This window comes from Hydra viridissima, unplaced genomic scaffold (genome assembly GCF_058129835.1).
Source record: "Hydra viridissima isolate aposymbiotic clone 2 unplaced genomic scaffold, HvirCarnegie_v1 scaffold_6, whole genome shotgun sequence".
Classification (NCBI taxonomy): domain Eukaryota; kingdom Metazoa; phylum Cnidaria; class Hydrozoa; order Anthoathecata; family Hydridae; genus Hydra; species Hydra viridissima.
Genome location: NW_028324305.1, coordinates 15,386,226 through 15,404,310, shown reverse-complemented (window position 1 = coordinate 15,404,310; position 18,085 = coordinate 15,386,226). Strand labels below are relative to the sequence as shown.

At 29.4% G+C, this 18,085-nt stretch overlaps 1 protein-coding gene and 1 long non-coding RNA gene across 3 annotated transcripts in view; one reads left to right on the top strand and one right to left on the bottom strand.

Moving 5' to 3' along the window:
* Nucleotides 1-4,712: 4,712 nt before the first annotated feature.
* On the top strand, nucleotides 4,713-8,891 carry LOC149887207 (uncharacterized). Its single transcript, XR_016453099.1, has 3 exons — nucleotides 4,713-5,616; nucleotides 5,779-6,817; nucleotides 7,507-8,891. It is a non-coding gene; the product is annotated as an uncharacterized LOC149887207 (long non-coding RNA).
* A 357-nt stretch (nucleotides 8,892-9,248) lies between these two features.
* Nucleotides 9,249-18,085, bottom strand: part of LOC145190255 (uncharacterized) — a 34,526-nt gene continuing 25,689 nt past the window's right edge. For both annotated transcript variants that reach the window (XM_090089570.1, XM_090089571.1), the window contains exons 4-8: nucleotides 15,073-15,293; nucleotides 14,174-14,834; nucleotides 11,014-11,145; nucleotides 10,160-10,343; nucleotides 9,249-9,659 (exon numbers count right to left, since the gene is read on the bottom strand). In XM_090089570.1, coding sequence (XP_089945696.1) covers nucleotides 9,538-9,659; nucleotides 10,160-10,343; nucleotides 11,014-11,145; nucleotides 14,174-14,834; nucleotides 15,073-15,293 — 1,320 coding nt within the window. In that variant the 3' untranslated portion in view covers nucleotides 9,249-9,537. The remainder of the gene's footprint in view (nucleotides 9,660-10,159; nucleotides 10,344-11,013; nucleotides 11,146-14,173; nucleotides 14,835-15,072; nucleotides 15,294-18,085) is intronic.

Sequence of the window (18,085 nt, the reverse complement as noted above, 5' to 3'; positions counted from 1 at the left end):
TTATGAAATCCTGCTTGTGCCACTTCACACACGTATACTTATTTATATCCAATGTCGTTTTGTAGGGATTCAAAAATTTCAGTATAGCTATTTCCAAAAGCTGCATCTTTTACTGATTTAAAAAATCGGCAATAGTTACATCAGTTCATCTCAGATGTTTGTATATCGGGATTAGTTAACCTCAGATGTTTGTATATCGGGATTCCCTTTATCTTAACTTGTTAAAGATAATCTAACTTTTCAAGTGTTGTGTTGAAGTTACTTCCATCCAATTTTAATATAAATCAAAAATATTTGTTTATAAAATAACAGCACAATACTAGAAGATATCAAAAAAACGTCAAATCTCTAGTTTTTTTGTAAATGCTGTAGCCCTTCCTAACGATGTCTTTTCAGAAATATGTAAACTATCGCTGTGAACTACTTCTCAATTGATGATGTAAATATATATATATATATATATTAGTGAGTCCAAATAATCGTATTTTTACGTTATCCGGGTAATCGAGTATTCATTTTTTTAATTACCCGGGTATCCGGGTAAAGAAAAAAAAATTTACCCACACCATGTTTTGTTAATTAAATTTAAAATAAAATGCAAAAATTTTAGTTTTAAATTATTTTTTATTTAAAAAATAATACTTTAAAAATTCAAGTTTGTCAACCGTTTCCATTTTCAACTGATTTCGGTTTTTTGTGACAAAAGCTGAAGCTACCGAAAACACTCTTTCACTTACTGTTGACGTTGGTTGTATTGTCAATAATGCTGTAAAAAGTTTTCCAATAGAGTCACCTCGTTTTGAACAATCTTTCTCCCACAACTTCATTTCTTTTTCCAATGTGGATTTTCTCTCATTATTTTCTTTCGGAACAGTCATAATTAATTCAATTGTTTTTTGGAGTTCATCATAATTTGAAACCAAACCATGAAATTATTTCTTCATTTTCAATTGTTAACTCTGTATCCATCTGTGTGTTTGCAGGATCTTCATTGAACAGCCTTTTGAAGGTTTCTTTAGCCAATAAATGAATAGAACTTTTTTTAAATAAGTAAAATGGCAGGTTATCTCTGGTTTAGGATAATTTCCAGATTGTAAAAAACGCAAGAGTGATACAACATCCTCATTTCGTCTTTCTTCAATTCTTTTCTTCAAAGCAGTGAACATTTCCATGGCTAACTGCGTATTTGTTTCTTTTAGTTTGTTTTGCAAAAAAATGCATACTCCTTCAGCTTTTAAAAGATTATTATTATCTTTACTGAGCTCTTTAACAGCAAGCTCAACCGGTTGTAAAACATGTGATATTTCTTCTAAAACTTTGATATTTTTTTGTGAACATTTTTGCTGACCTAATTCCATTAGAGCCTTTTGTATACAATCGTATATTTTTATGAAACGATTTACCATTGGTATTATTGAGTTCCATCTTGTTTTGCAATCGAGTAGCAATCGTAACTTTTTGCCTTCTTGATCTATTATATGCTTTTCAAGAACACTGCTTCGAACTGAAGAATATTTGAAAAATTTAATAATTTTTCGTGTTTCATCAAGAATTTTGCCAATGTCTTCACGAAAGATTGGTAATTGTCTAACTAAATCATTTTGGAAATTTAAGTTACCATCAAAAGCAAATGCATCAGCTACCTCATCATTTTGTTCGGTAGTTTCAACACAATCATCATCTGCTAAATTTTCATCATATTCTAAATTCTCATCATCTTGGAAATTTGTATCAATTACCGCATCATCATTCGTAATTAAACTCCCACTTTTTTTATAAAATACATCAAGTACAGCAAGATGTATAGCATGGTTGTAGCATAACTGAGAAAATGGTAAAATATTTTTCCCATATTTTACCATGACTGATGCTCCATCATGTGTGGATCCGACGATATCATTATCCATTTCAATTCCATAATCTTTAAGTTTTGCTTTTACCAAATCGATAGTGGCATTTGAATCACAAGAACCTATTATTGCAGATAGACCCAAGACTACAGGTGGCTTTGTTGCTGAATGAAGAGTGATATTCATGAACCTTCTAACGTTTATATCACTCCATTCATCGACAGTAATACTGAATCTCTCTCCAGATTTTTTTTGCTCTAATAACGACGCCATTAATTCTTCTTTTTTTTCTTTATAAAAATCCATTATATATTTCATTACCGTTGTTTCACTTTTTGGCATTTTATAATTACGACTTGCTACGAAACCCCTAATGGCTTCAGATGAAGTAATTCCTTTGATGCTAAATCCATCTTTTGTCGCACATTTCGCCAATATATCATTCAATGATTCTCGACTTATGAAATTTATTATTCCATTTCCAACTGATTTTGTGTTTTTCGAAGAAGACGCATCAGTTTCATTTGTGTCGCCCAAATTTATTTTTTGTAAAGATATGCTATGTAATTTTAAATGATTAATCATTCCAGTAGTATTAGATCCCGGACGTTGAATTATAGATTTGCATATGTTACAAACTGACTCCGATTTCTCTTTTTTTGTAAAATATTTCCATACCTCTGATTTTTTCGATGACATTTCTGGGTATATGTAAATAAATCACTAAAATAAAAAATCACAACATAAAAATTGAAAATTGAAATTTATACGTATTTAAATATGCATTTATTACTTGAAATTTAGTACATTTTACTCAAAAAATTTTTGAAACTTAGTTAAAAATCAACGGTTGCTAAGCAACTTTATTATAGAAGTAAAAGAAGAAAAAACGGTAGAATACCGACACTCGATTGATTAATAGTTAAATGAATGTGCAATATTTACATTTTTTTGTTTAAATATTATACTCGATACTCGAAAAAAATATTCCGAGTAGTCGACTACTCGGAACTTGCTTATAAAGTATCAATTACTCGGGTACTCGGGTAATTGATAATCGTAATTGGATTCCCTAATATATATATATATATATATATATATATATATATATATATATATATATATATATATATATATATATATATATATATATATATATTATACTAGATGTCTAATTTACGGGGTTTTATTGAACGAAAAGTGAAGCCGCTTTTTTTGTTGACAAAGTTTATCCGCCATTTGTAATAAGGGCAAAAGCTACATCCGACGTGCGAAATAAAAGTAAAAGTGAATGTTTAGAGCATCTAAATTTTTCGACTTAAATAATTAAAAAATTAGTAATGACTTAAATAATTAAAAAATGATTACTGCAAAGAACCGAGTGCTTTGATGTAGTAAACTTCTCATGTTTTTATGCGACTGTCCACTTTTTGTAAAATTCTTGGTTATGAACTGGAAATTTGTAAAAAAAATTTAACCTTTTTTTTCAAATATCTGCACAAATTCAAATTTTCAACTGTCAATTTTCGTTGGTTTCCCACTGATAAAATTACCCGATATTTTTTCATTACAACCTCAATCTGTTTTTTACTTATAGTTTCTAGGCATTTAATAATTTTTAAGCTAAAGAAAATATTACTTGTATAAAGAAAAATTTTATATTTTATTTATTGGTTATTTTACTGCAAATACACAACAAAAACGTTACTTCTAAGTTTTTAACAAATTTTTCTAGAAAGTAAAAAGAACTTTATTTTTTTAATGCTGGAGTAAGTGAAGCTAGTGGCTGACTTTACACTACAGCTGTTAGCTTACTTAGCGCCAAAAAAGTTATATTGGAAAAAAACTTTTTTTCCAAATCATAATAACTATTGAATAAAATCATCTGCTTCATTTTTTACTTTCACCATTTTTTTTGGGGGGGGGGGGGGGTAGGCGATGGGGAAGGGAATTACTTTCATCTTAACATAAACATGTTTTAGAACAGTGTTCATTACAATGATACCATTGGTTCATTATGTCTAAAATTTGGGAATTTTATTTTTAAAGGAAACAATAAAAAAATTGAGGTTTTTTGAGAGTAAAAAATGCTCATATCTTTAGTAGCATTTAATTTTAGTGTGAGCTTCTCTTCACCACGGCTTCATAAAAACAATATCTACTTCCTAAGCTTGCTGTTACACAAAGGAAAAGTATGGGGTGTTGACTCAACTTAACTCCGTCTCCCCAAAGCTAAAATGAAAATAAGGTTAGGAAAACCATAAATATTAATTACGTTTGATACAGAAAACTTGTTGACTTTCAAGTGGTTGTTCAGTGAAGCAAAATTTTACTAAAGAAAAGAAATCTAAAACTAAATTCCAAAAAATAAAATCATTGATTTTAAAAAAAGTGTAACAAAGTATGACAGCAAAGTAAAATGCAAACACTCAACTAGTTTTGTAAAATCAAATTGTTTGCGTGTATATGTACTTGTGTGTTTACATTTATGTGTGCCTATTTATAAAATTGTGTATATGTGAGTGTTGCAGTAATGAAGTACTGCTAAAAATTTTTTGTATGATCAAATGTTTAAAAAAAATATTAATTCAATTTTTTTATTAAATGTTAACACTTGCAAACTTTTAGTACTAAAAAAGTGTTGTAGCGTAAGCCTAAAAATTTAAAAAATACACAAACGTTTCTGACACACATATGGCCCGAGAAGGGTATAACCCCAACTTGATATTCCGGAGAAACTCTTTGGAGGGAGTAATATATACACATCCCTGATATCAAAAATACAAAAACTGAAATGAAACTATTTCGTTCGAAAAAAAATCATTTTTAAAAGTCTAGCTTCATATACTTTGCATATTTTGCTTTATTTTCTTTTCATTTTTGCTTTATATTCTTTCTATCGAATTATGAAATTTTACCTTTGTTTTGATAATAGATATATGTCTCAAAAAACTTTTTGTCTGCAAAAATTTTTTTATTTTTTTAAAATTAAAAAAATAAAAAAATTTTTGCAGACTCATTTAATTACACAAATTGAATAAATTACAACTTTTTATTTACCATTTCTTATTTTATTTGTTTAGAGATTGGATATGAAAGAACTAATACTAGGTCTATGTGTAACAGGTCTTTATCAGTTGAAGAAACATTTTTTAAAAAATGTTTTTTTTATTTGAATTTGTTAAAAACCAGCAACAGTTAATTGAAGTTTTTCATATTTCATGTTTTATTTTCTTTTTTTTAAATATAAGTGAATGTTTTTTGGACTTTTGTTTTTGGCAGCAACTTATCAGTGGTATTTTTTCAAACTCTAAATTTTAGAAAATGCAAATAATATCTTAAATATGTCCACTTTTCATTACAAAAATACTTCAATGTAATTCTAGGTCCTTATTGCTTAAAAAACCTTCTTGGTAGTAGGCCAAAGTTGACAGTAGAGGATTTAGTGTAACTTCAGTCAAATACAGGGTTGTGTAATTCAGGTATTAAAAAACTTGTCGCCACTCTGAATCAAGTTAAAAAAAATCACCATTTTTTTAACCAAATTTTAGATCAAAGTTTATGTAACTTGGAAGTCAACTTAACAATTTTTAGCGTGTAAATTCTTAGCGTGTAAATTCTTAGCGTGTAATTTTAAAAATTTTAGCGTGTAAATTCTTAGCGTGTAAATTCTTAGCGTGTAAATTCTTAGCGTGTAATTTTAAAAATTTTAGCGTGTAAATTCTTAGCGTGTAATTTTAAAAATTTTAGCGTGTAAATTCTTAGCGTGTAATTTTAAAAATTTTAGCGTGTAAATTCTTAGCGTGTAATTTTAAAAATTTTAGCGTGGAAATTCTTAGCGTGGAAATTCTTAGCGTGTAATTTTAAAAATTTTAGCGTGTAGTTTTAAAAATTTTAGCGTGGAAATTCTTAGCGTGGAAATTCTTAGTGTGTAATTGATATTTCCCTGGATCAAACAAAAGCAACGCAAAAAATTGTTGTACTCTGCAAGAATCTTAAAGAGATTTAAAATGCGATCTTGCCATAGAGATAAATATACTCAGAACATATTTTCAAGCTGGGGTTGGATGGTGGTGGTGGCTTTTTCAAAATCAGTCTGGGCATTCAAGACCTCAATACAAATAGTCCCATTCCATGCTCACCCAGCAAAAAGACCTTGACTTTGTCAAACTGCAGCAGACAGCAGTGTGAAATAACAACTTCTTGCTGCAGTTTCTCAAGATGTACCAGAAAAATATGATAATGTCAAGAAACTTTTGACCTTAAACTGTCCTGAAAATGTTCCAATTGTTGTGTCATGTGACTTAAGATTGGCAAACGTTCTCTGTGGTTTGTAGTCACATGCAAGTAGTCACCCATGCACATGGTGTGATACTGACTGGCGAAATTTGGAAAACTGTGGGAATGTTTGTTTTGCTTTGAAGCCTTCAAAGCTGCTGTAAAAGACTTGAAAAAAAGTAAAAGATATCAAAAATCTACCCCATGAGCCCCTTATCTCTATGTCAAATAGTGAACTTGTGCTTCATTTGATTCCATAGAACTACATCTTCTGGGTGTAGTGAACCTCCTCTACAAAGCATTGAAATACAGGTGGTCAACGGCACAAGAATGGCCTACTGCACTTTACATCAAAATTCAGCCTTTTCATGGAGGTCACTTTGCAGGAAATGACTGCCACAGTCTTTTGTAAAAGATTGATGTGGTTCAAAGGCTTGCTTAACGGAATTGCGCTTTCCAGATTTTTGGCATTAACACACTAAGATTTTTTCCAGATTTTTGGCATTAACACACTAAGAAAATTCGGAAAAGTTGTTTGTTTCTGTTTTGGAACATCTCTTGATGAGAACTACATCCAAACATTTACTGAGTTTAAGTGCTCATATATAGCCTTGGAAAGTGTGACTCCCAAATTTCATACTGTATTCTATCACATTATAAAATTTCTTGAAAAACGAAAAGAGCCTTTGGTAAGTTCAGCGAACAAGCAGCTGAATCTCTGCATCACAGCTTTTATTCTCACTGAGAGCGATACAAGAGAGCAAACCAAATCGCAAAAAGCGATACAAGAGAACAAACCATCCTGGATAGGGGAAATGGCTGTAACTCTGTGTTGTGGACTACAACATTTAATATTTGTAAATTGCAACAGAAATAACAGAAATATGCAGCATGAATTTTATGTTCATTTGTGTTTGTCATTGATTGTTATTAGAAAGATGCATTATAGACTGAAAAACTTCATGTCATGTGTCTAATATCAGATCAAAGAATGATTTCAGAATTCATTTTTAGAAAAGCATTGCTAATACTGTAAAAAATGCAAAATGTAAGCTGTCTTTTACAGATTATGTTTAATAAAGTGAGAATTTTAAAAATGATTTTTTTTTTCTCAGACAAAATAGTTTCATTTCAGTTTTTGCATTTTTGATATCAAGGGTGTGTATCACTTTCTCTAAAGGCTTCTCCGGAACATCAAGTTGGGGTTATAGCCTTCTCGGACAATATGTGGACAGTCAATGCACGTGTCAAAACCTTTTTCCGATAGGAATAAGATTATTTGTTCAAGAGCTTGTGAATGGCATGGAAACGTCGGCAGAATAACTTGCTGGCATGTCTTAAGGTCATGGTTGGACACATGATAGCAGAAGAGGCGGAGTTAACTGGCAGTTATCCCAATCATTCATCTTAAAATACGTTCCAACAGAGATGTTCAGCTTGATGCCAATTTTATCAAAAAAGCGAACAGATTAGATTGCACTTTCTGTCTTTATAAGATTATAATCTCAAATGCTTGCCTGCGAACAAGCAAACCAGCAACTATCAACATATGTTAAAAATACAGTACTGGAAACACAACTCCTTGATCTAACTTATTGAGTTGAAAAAAAAAAATTTTAACACATCTTGACATCGACTATGACTTTTATGTGAAACCATGTAGAAACAAAGACATTAACTATGAAACTAACTACTCTCTGCAATAATTTTAACGCAACTGTCTGTGACATACACAAACGTAAGACTCGGCTAGCTTTTGTAAGCCATCAACATGATTTATATTACCTGATTTACTACAATCTAGAAATGGCGTGTACTAGCTTGAATCACGTCCTACCTGCACAGTTAAAAATCCTTTTAGAAGATATCCCTGATCTGTGCTGAGATCTGGTCACTTAAGAACATGTTATCATCACTGTTTAACATGTTCCTTTGATCTTCTTGCTCTTCAGCTTTTTCATTATCATAATATTCATCAGCCATTTCTAGTTTTAATTTTGTTAACATGAACACTTACACCCACACTTTTTTCTCCACACTTTGATTTCTATCAGAAATTCCTGCACATAAGAGAACATCAAACAATTTTTTACATCACATCAAACAACTTTCGAAATGATTGAATTTTATTTTCAACTGATGAAGGTCTTTTTTCTAACGATTATTATCAAGGTCACATACAAGTGAAATAAGCCTCTTCACTTAAACCACAATGCTGCTGACATGTATTGATGGAACACTTGCTTTATCATAGATCTCTTTCACTTGGTTAGTAATACCTTTTGCTCGATCATGTGGTCTAAACAAATGTTTATCATTATGTAGATGAAACAACGCTTGGCAATTTCTTACTAGTTTGCTCTGTTCAGTTTTTAGTAGCACAATTTGCTTTGTCTTGCAAATTGTCATGCTTGAAGTGTACAATTTGTTTATCAATGACTGAAATAAAAACAATTATGTTTAAAAAACTGCTAATCTACCATGCTGCTATATGAAACAACAACATCAACAACAACAATGTCAAAAAGTAATTGTAAATTTAGTTAACCTTACTTTGCAATAAATTATTATGAACTATAAATTATTTCTAAATTGATAATTTTTCAAAAATATTGATTCCCACCAAATCGTACGTCAACAAACAACAATAACAGTTCTTGTATTTCATATTGTGCTCTAAACTTTTGCAAAACTCTGTTATGTTATTAACATAATACTATTAACGTGAATCATCAGAAAAACTTAATTTCTTTATCCTGTAATTAAACGACTGTTGTAAAAGAGCATTTTAAATTGACAGTTAAATTTAAGTTAAAGCTGGCAAATTTCTTTTACAAAACATTAATAGAGACACAAAATGTAATTTTAATCTGTTTTACAAAAATAAAAATTCCACCCAACCTGATGTATGCATGCATGCATGTATGAATGTATGCATGTATGTATGTGAAATATATGTAATATATGAATGTAATATATATGAAAAATAGACAAAACTGAAAATATAGTTGATAAACTAAAATTCAATATATAAGATATTATATATTAAATTTTATTTAGTAAATAAATAAATTCATTTATGACACGATACGACTGATGTGTCTGAAGAATACAGAACAATCATTTAAAACATTTTTATTGCACATTTCGTGGTACATTTGTTTACTTTAAAGTCTTCGATAACATTAAACTGAACTTGTCACTCTATTCAAAGCGCCTTTAAATGTATATAAACCGCATAAGAAAAACCAATCAGCACGAGCTTAAAAACTGCCTGCTATATATGGTTTGAAATCAGAACGTGCCATTTTATTACAGGGAACACACTCGATAATATTTACGTGACCAAGCTTGAAATTAAGGGAATATTTCCAACCAATGGCGATCGCAGAACTCCATTGGAGATTTCTCACTCGTTTGGTTCAGTTTTATCATTTGCGTAAAACATTTGCATAGCGCACCATACAGCTGTGCGTGCAGCGCGTGTTTGTTTTGTTAATTTGTAAACAGCATCAATCAGCTTCGTCATATCTAAACACAAACTATTCTTTTTAATTTACCGCAAAGGATTGTGGGTATAATGCAGCATCAAAACTCAAAGATTTGAATATTTTGCACATTCGATTTTAATATCGTTAAGTTTTGATATGGCATTTTAAAGTCAAGTTATTATAAAAAAATCACACGATTTTTTTTTGGTTGAGGCATCGTGAGAGTGTGCTAAAATCTAAGTGTCGTAATTGAAGAAAGCTATATTAAAACTGAATCAGAATAAAAAGTCAAAACTAAAACCGAATTTATGTTGTGTATACCAAATGTTCCCGGGGGCTGTCCCTAAAGTTTTAAAACTACGTATGAAATTATTCCATACGCAGGTTTAAATACCAAAATTAAAGAAGAGTGAAAACCTGATAAGTTTTACTTTTTATAGTTTTTTTTTTAAGCTTTACTCAATAAACTTCATTAAAATTTGCTCCCTCGCATCAAAAAGATTCAATTTTGATTGAATAAAACTAGATGTAACAAGAAACCTGATTCTGTGTGCGACTTCCCTCCGCAATATTCAGCGGAAACATCGCTTAAGCTTGCCAGTTCACTTTTACGTGTATTTCGCAACTCTTTGATGACTGTATGCCACTGGTCGAGTGTAAGCCCTACATTAGGATGTAGAGGAGTGAGTCCTTGGCGTTCAATTCGTCCGATAAGTGATTCAACCTAAGTTATGCATGTACTTTATGCAAGCTCAATTGTAAATATATAAACACATAAATCAAGATCACCTATCTGTCTTGACTTAACAACCTTTTTGTTTTCTGTTTTCTTTTGATTATGTAAAATAATTAGAAAAAAAGTGAAAAAGATTTCTACAGCTTACCTTTATTAAACTAATTACAAAATAAACAAAGTTAAACACTTTTAGAACAAAAATATTTGGAATGACTTATACCATTTGTAAGACGCAAGAAAACAATGCTCGCAATTAGTTGCATTTATTATATATTTATATTTAGATATTATGCATTCTATTGTATCATTACTGTTATGTATGTACTGTTATGTATGTACTGTTATGTATGTACTGTTATGTATGTATGTATGTATGTATGTATGTATGTATGTATGTATGTATGTATGTATGTATGTATGTATGTATGTATGTATGTATGTATGTATGTATGTATGTATGTATGTATGTATGTATGTATGTATGTATGTATGTATGTATGTACGTATGTATGTATGTATGTATGTATGTATGTATGTATGTATGTATGTATAACTATATGTATATCTACATGTATATCTACATGCATATCTATATGTATATCTATATCTATATGTATATGTGTGAGAATGAATTCAGACAAACTATTAAAATTAAAACCTTTTGATGCTCTTTCTCCTGATCCATCACAAGTTTGTCAACTCGAGTTGAATTAGAAGGATATTTTACAGTATTCAAATCAGAAGACGAAGACTTCCTCAAGCAACAAGTTTGCAACAAACTAGAGTCAGCCTGAAATCTCAAGCAAAAATTTTAACAATAATTAAAATTTTATATCATGTTCAATGTTTTAGTATTTTTTCCTTATTTAACACTTGAGAAAAATAGAAACAAGAATGTCACTTAATTCCAGAGGTTCTTAAACTGAGAGTTAGCTCCAAGTTATTGGTACATTCACTCAAAACCCTAATGCAAGTGTTTAAGTATCTTATGAAGTTGCCAGAAGAATTGTCACACGAACTTTCAGAAAAATTTATATGTATATATATATAAAATTTAAAAATTTCTATGACCACGAATATTACTTCATTAGTCATGGACAAAAGTGCAGTTGAGAAATCCTAAACTTTCTTACCAAGCAGTTTTCAATAGAGAGAAGTTAAAATATGTTTCACTATTTGGTTTGTTATTTGATAAGCTCTACTGACCATAAAACCATAAGAAACTACAACATGGATTATTTTTTAACTCAAATATGAAATTAGTGTTATTACAGCTTTTTCAGCTGATTTATTCGAAGTATTCATCATTTCGAACTTGTAATTGCAAGGTAATGATGCATAATCATAATGATACTTGTGTACATGAAAAACCATTATCTTGTTAAGTTATTTTATTTATGGAAAAAAATCTTTAAGAAAAATTAGTATTGTTAATAGAGAAACAAATGAAGACCACACTGGAAAAACGATCAAGCTACATTTTTGCTTTTTTTGGGTTTTTGCCCCTGCTGTATTCAGCTGCAGTTTAACTATATAATAATTGACTATATAACTAGAAAACTGATCAAATTACACAGATATTTAGCTTAAAAAATAAGTGAGCTATGGTTTTTTGAAGTTTAAAATCTAATTTACTCAAAACAATAAAAATGTAGCTTGATCGTTTTTCCAGTGTGGTCTTCAAATGTTAATGAAAAAATCAAACATTACAAATTATTTCCCAGAAATAGAAAATGGATAGAGGAAAAATTTGCTATCCACTTGCTTGTAAGCTGAACAACTTAGATTCTGAAGATGATTTTATACAAGAAAACTTTATAGGTAAATTAAGTTCAATCATTGTATTGATTAATAAAATATACGTTGAGTTTGATTACACTAATATTATTTACAGTGTGGACAGAATTTAATTGTGCAAAGTAATTTTTGGATTTTTTTTTTTTTTTTTGCTAAAACTTGCTTTTATCTTTTATATTAATAAAGAAAATAACTGAACCAATTTTTTTTAAATTTATTATAGCTATTTCTTATTTATAATTAATCAGTAAAAATATAAGAAAATGTGTTTGTTATATAATGCTTGATTTTTTACTTAAACAGCTGTTAATTTGCGTGCACAAAAATTAATTGTACATAACTCTTATTACTTGTTATGAATGTATATGGGTTTTTTAATTTATAAAATATCAATTTTACTATTAAATTTATATTTCTAGAATATTATTTTCAGCAATTAACAACATTTTTGATAAAAAAAAGTCATTAAAAACTCTGTTCATCAAACATTATGGCACCCAAAGGTAAATATTAAAATACTACTCAATGAAAACTGGTTATAGACTTAGTTAAATAAGAAATATGTAAAAAAAAGTTAAAGAACTTACAAATATTCCATTTACAACAGTTGGAGCCAAGGTAAACAAATACAAACAATATGAAATGTTTGAAACTCGTACTGGACGAGGACGAAAGCTGAAGACAGCCTCACATGATGTTAGAGAAATTTTAAATAACATTCATAAAGCAGGGTTCAGTGGATGTATAACTCAGAAAAAACCATTTTTAATTTCAAAATTCTTTCTTCTCTTTATATGATTTTAAAAATCATATAAAGAGAAGAAAGAATTTTGCAAAAAAGTATTATTTAATCCCAGCATCATTTTGGAAAAAAGTTTTTTAGTCTGATGAATCCAATTTTAAAAAATCTGATGGTGCACAGAGAGTTTGGAAAAAAAGGGGTGAAGCATTTTATTTGAGTTGCACAAGAGGAATAGTTAAACATGGCATGGAATGGTGTTGGTAGACTTGAATTTATTGATGAAACTATGAATGCTGATTTCTAGAACAATATATTAAAACGAAATTTAAAATCTTCTGCTAAAAAACTTAGATTGGGAAACAGTTTTTTGTTTTAACAAGACAATAGTCCAAAACATACTGCTAAAAAAACTAAAACTTTTTTTGATGAAAATGGCATAAACGTTTTAGAATGGCCTTCACAGAGTCCAGATTTGAATCCAATAGAGCATTTATGGACTTTATTAGACAAAATAATAGGTAATTTTTGATAGGTAATTTTTGACATAACATTTATGAAAAAAGAAGATTTAAAGAAAGCTGTTTTTAAATCATGGTCTAACATCAACAATAATCAAATGAAATGTGTAGTAGAATCAACGCCAAAACACTTGTTAGATGTAATTAAAGCATAATGAGGACCAACTAAATATTAAAGTATATTAATAAAATATAAAAACTTGAAACTGTTTCTCAGTTATTTTAATAAACTGGTATTTTTTCTTAGCTTTAACCTATAACATTTTTCTTGTACAATTATTTTATTTGCAAGTTTTTTTATCCCCTTCTTTTTGTTTCAAATTCTTAACCAGGTAATTCAAAAGCACAAAGACAAATTTAACAACTTTTTTGAAAGTTTTTAACCAAATGGAGAAAAAAAAAGTTCTTTATAATTAGTGCATGATACAGTATTTTATTCAAAGATGTTAATATTATTGAAAAATTACTTTGTACAATTAAATTCTGTTCTCACTGTATTTTAAAAGACCAATAAAAGTAGTTACTGGTTGAATTAAAACTTTTTAAAAAAATTTCAATAATCATTATGTAAAATAAATACTTTCTATAACTTTTATTTCATTGGAGAACCAAAGTTTTTTAAAAAGGCTAGATGACCAAATAAAAGATTTCAGAAAAACTTTTGGGAACAGCTTAACTGACACTTGCTATTCATTTGCTAAGGTTAAATACAATGAATCTTAAAAGAAATAAATATTTAAAAATTAAAAAAAAAAGCTGACCTTTTTACTATCTCTATCAAGATGGCGCAGCTGATCAAAACATGCATCTAAACTTATTCCTAACTTTTCCAAAAATGTTACTTTCAAATCATACATAGTGTGCATTTGTTTGTTTTTTGGTCGGTTTCGAGAGTTAAAATGATTACATGAATGATAGCCACATAGCTCACAAATCATTTTTGGTTGCCCATAATCATGGCCATAGTATTGTGAATTGGGGTAAAATTGTGGTTGCCCTAGATACACTGGATGCTCAGGATGACTTATATTTTTTTGGATGGGTTGTTGAACTTCATTTGAATTACAATATTGGTATTGAGGAAAAACTGGAGAGGGAATAGGGTATTCAGGAGATTGAGTAAAGTACTGGGAGTCATCTTTAGGCATCCCTGAGTAATCTACATGTGAAGATTCAATTTCAATCTGCTCAAAAGATCTTTGAGTTTCAGTGAAGGAACTCTCAAGAGATTGCTGGCTAATTGTATTCATAACATCCTCAGTTTGAGAAAGCTGAGTCAATTCATTTGGTGAAGGATCAGGTGACCATATCTCATGAATGGATTTGTTATTAATTGAACTCTTATCAGAGGAAGACTTTCCTACTCCCAATGGTAAAGAGAAATTGGAAGAACTTCCTGTTTGCCAAGATGCATTTGAATACCTATAGAAAGAAAAAGTCTTTTAATTGAAATAGACTATTTAATCATTAAAATCATCACTCAGCAGCTTGTGGTTTAAGCTTCTGATTATAAACTTTCAGTAAGTTTTTAAAGAGGAAAAATTATTTCCTTAAACTTAACGTTTAAAAAATTAAAATAAAATAGCATTAATGAAATAAAATGATTGAATTGAGATTGAAAAAAATTAGTACAAGTATAAAAATCAGGTGCATATCTCACAAGTTTTGCTCAGTTGGCTGACCCAATGGTTGAGGAGGGTGCAGTTTATTAAAGAGAGTATTAGAGACATCTGACACTTGAATCTCTTCCATTACTTCATCATCCAAAACATTAGACACCAGGTGAAAAGCAATATGTTTTCTGGATGAGTTTGGAGAGAAATTTGCAAACATAACATCACTGTCGATTTGAGGATTTACAATAAATGGCAGATTTAGGTTCTAAAAATACAAAACATTAATTTTAACAAGCTTGCTTTCAACAAAAGTTGAAAATCCATATATATAGGCATGTTTAGCAGCATATATATATATATATATATATATATATATGCTAAAAATATCAGTACTAAACAACAGGATGTATGAAGAAAGGCAAATATGCCTGGTAAGACGGAGGAAAATTTACATGCTAGTAAAGAGAAGCTCTACTAAGAATATGGTAGTATATAGATCTGGAAGAAAAATTTGAAAAACTAGATGTGAAACAGCAGATTTTGGAAGATGATTATAATAAAATGTAATGGAGATGACTAGTAAATTACAAGAAGATAAAGAATTTCTTAGGCAAAGAATTTATGAATTTGTTTTAGATAATATTAGATAAGGTTTTCACCTTGGAAATAAGAACACTTACAAAAGAAGAAAAATGATTTTTATAAGGATATTACTGAAGTATTGGTTTACTGAAAATCTTATCTCAATCATCATCAGCACCAAAGTGACAAAGAAGCTGAGCTTTTACCTGCAGCAACAAAAAAAATGATTATAGTTGCTTTTCCAGTAGAGAGTCAACAAGCAAGTACTTCATTTATAGCAACTGCAAATAACCTTAGTGACAAGCTTTAAAAACTTCCATATCTCCATTCACTAAGCTTAGACAATGACTAAAATTGCAAAGAAAATCAAAAAATCTTTTTTAAAAAATCCTCTTTATTTGGTCTTCCATTGGGAAAGTAAGCCTTTAGTTATTTATGGAAGTGTCAACACTTTAGGAGATAGAGCTGTAGTTCAAGTGACTGGCTAAGATTGACTATTTGTTTAGAATAAAAGTCTCATCTGTTGCCTTAAAAAGCAACAGATGAGATTTTGGGGAGAACAGATGGCATAAATAATATAGAATCAATTGAAAACATGTCATATTGATCAAACAACAAAATATTTTTAAAATTGAGTCTCGAAATATAAAGAGTTTATTGAAAAAAGCCCATCATAAATAGTTACACAATTTATTTTAGCCAAGAACTTCACATTTTAAGACAACCATCCAGAATTCTTCAGAAAAATCATCTAGAAGTAATTTTATTTAGTATCTATTTATTAATATAGTATTTATTACCAATTATTCAGCATTCAATATCCTTATAAATAGTCGAATAATTTTTTCCCTTCTTTCTACAAGAAAAACAAGTTAAAACAGTTAAGTATCTTCCAGAATCTTCTAAAAGATGGAAGTCATCTAAGAGAAAACTACAAACAGTTATTATAACTCTCACTCCTATATATAGGAGCTTGATTTTAAGATAATTTTAGTTTCATGATCCCAGGAGCTCTGCATCAAGCTAAATGGATGGCAAAGGTGTTATACACACTTGATGATGTTCTATAGTAATGGTAGATAATTAAAAAACATCTCAATTTTTTTATAAAAAATATATAACAATGATTCATGATGATCTCATTGTGATGATGACATAATGATGTAATGATAAGGTAGCATGTGAAAGTAGAACATGACAGTTTACTTTCACATGCTGCCTAAGCATCAGAGTCTTGGAAGTCTCATATGTATGATACTACCATCAATGACTGATGCCAATTCTGTATCAGTATTGGTATCGTAGGATGGGTATCATAAAAAATGATTGATTCAGTGACTACACAATACTTTCGATACTGAGACTCTGATGCTTACTGTTACCTTGTCATACTTTGGTATAAGCAAAGTCTGGAAAAATGTCACATTTTATTTTTTGCCTTACAAAATGAAACATCCAAATATATATATAAAAATGCATCAAGCAACATAAATATATATATAAAAATGCATTATGCAAAATATATTTGGCATGCTCAAAAAGTCTTAAAAACATTTTTTATTACACAATAACATAAGAAAGAATCTATTTCCATGTAATGTAGTCTCCATCACACCTTATGATATCTTTACATTAGTCATACAAGCTTTTTCGTTCCATTTCAAATCAATCAGATGGAAGAGATCTGAACCACTGCAGCTTGGCCTCCTTAATTTTTTTTGCACATGTAAAATCATGTTGTTGGAAAGAATTCTTCAAATCTCTAAACACCCACCTGTTGAATTGGTTTAGATACAGGCAGATTGACTGATCAATATGACATGTTTTCAATTGATTTTATATCTTTTATGCCAATTCACAGCAATTGAGTCCTTAGATACAGATCCTGATCAAATAAAAAAATCTGATTTGGACAGAATTGCTATATTTTGTTTTTCTATATTTATTTTTTACCTATATTTTGTTTTTCTTCTTTAAATCATATTTTCATCTCTTCAGACACTCCTATCATCTTTTCAAACAAAAATTTTTCTATTCCAATCAAAACTCATGCAATGCAAGAAAGGTTAAACAACAAGTTAAGACAACAAGTCAGAATACTTGCACTGTCATTCTCTAATATTTATTTAACTGCCATTCTTCAACATTTAGCGCAAAAATGTTTTAGTAACCTAATAAAAACTTTAATTCTGTACTTTTTTTAACTTTGTGTTGATATTCAATTCAGCTGGGTTGGTCCAAAATTTAACTGTGGAATGACCAGTTTTACAGCAAATTTATATCATATTTTTGTGATCATTTTTCATTCTTGATGATCAAAATAAGTTCTGAAAGCTTTTAAACTTGTTAGGAACTATCCATCAAATTTTTCCTGTGCCTCACTAAAAAAACAGCACCTTTAGTGCATTACTATGATAATTTTCTTAACTTAAACAAAGTGTCATGGTGAACAATCATAAATCTGGATTTGTAATT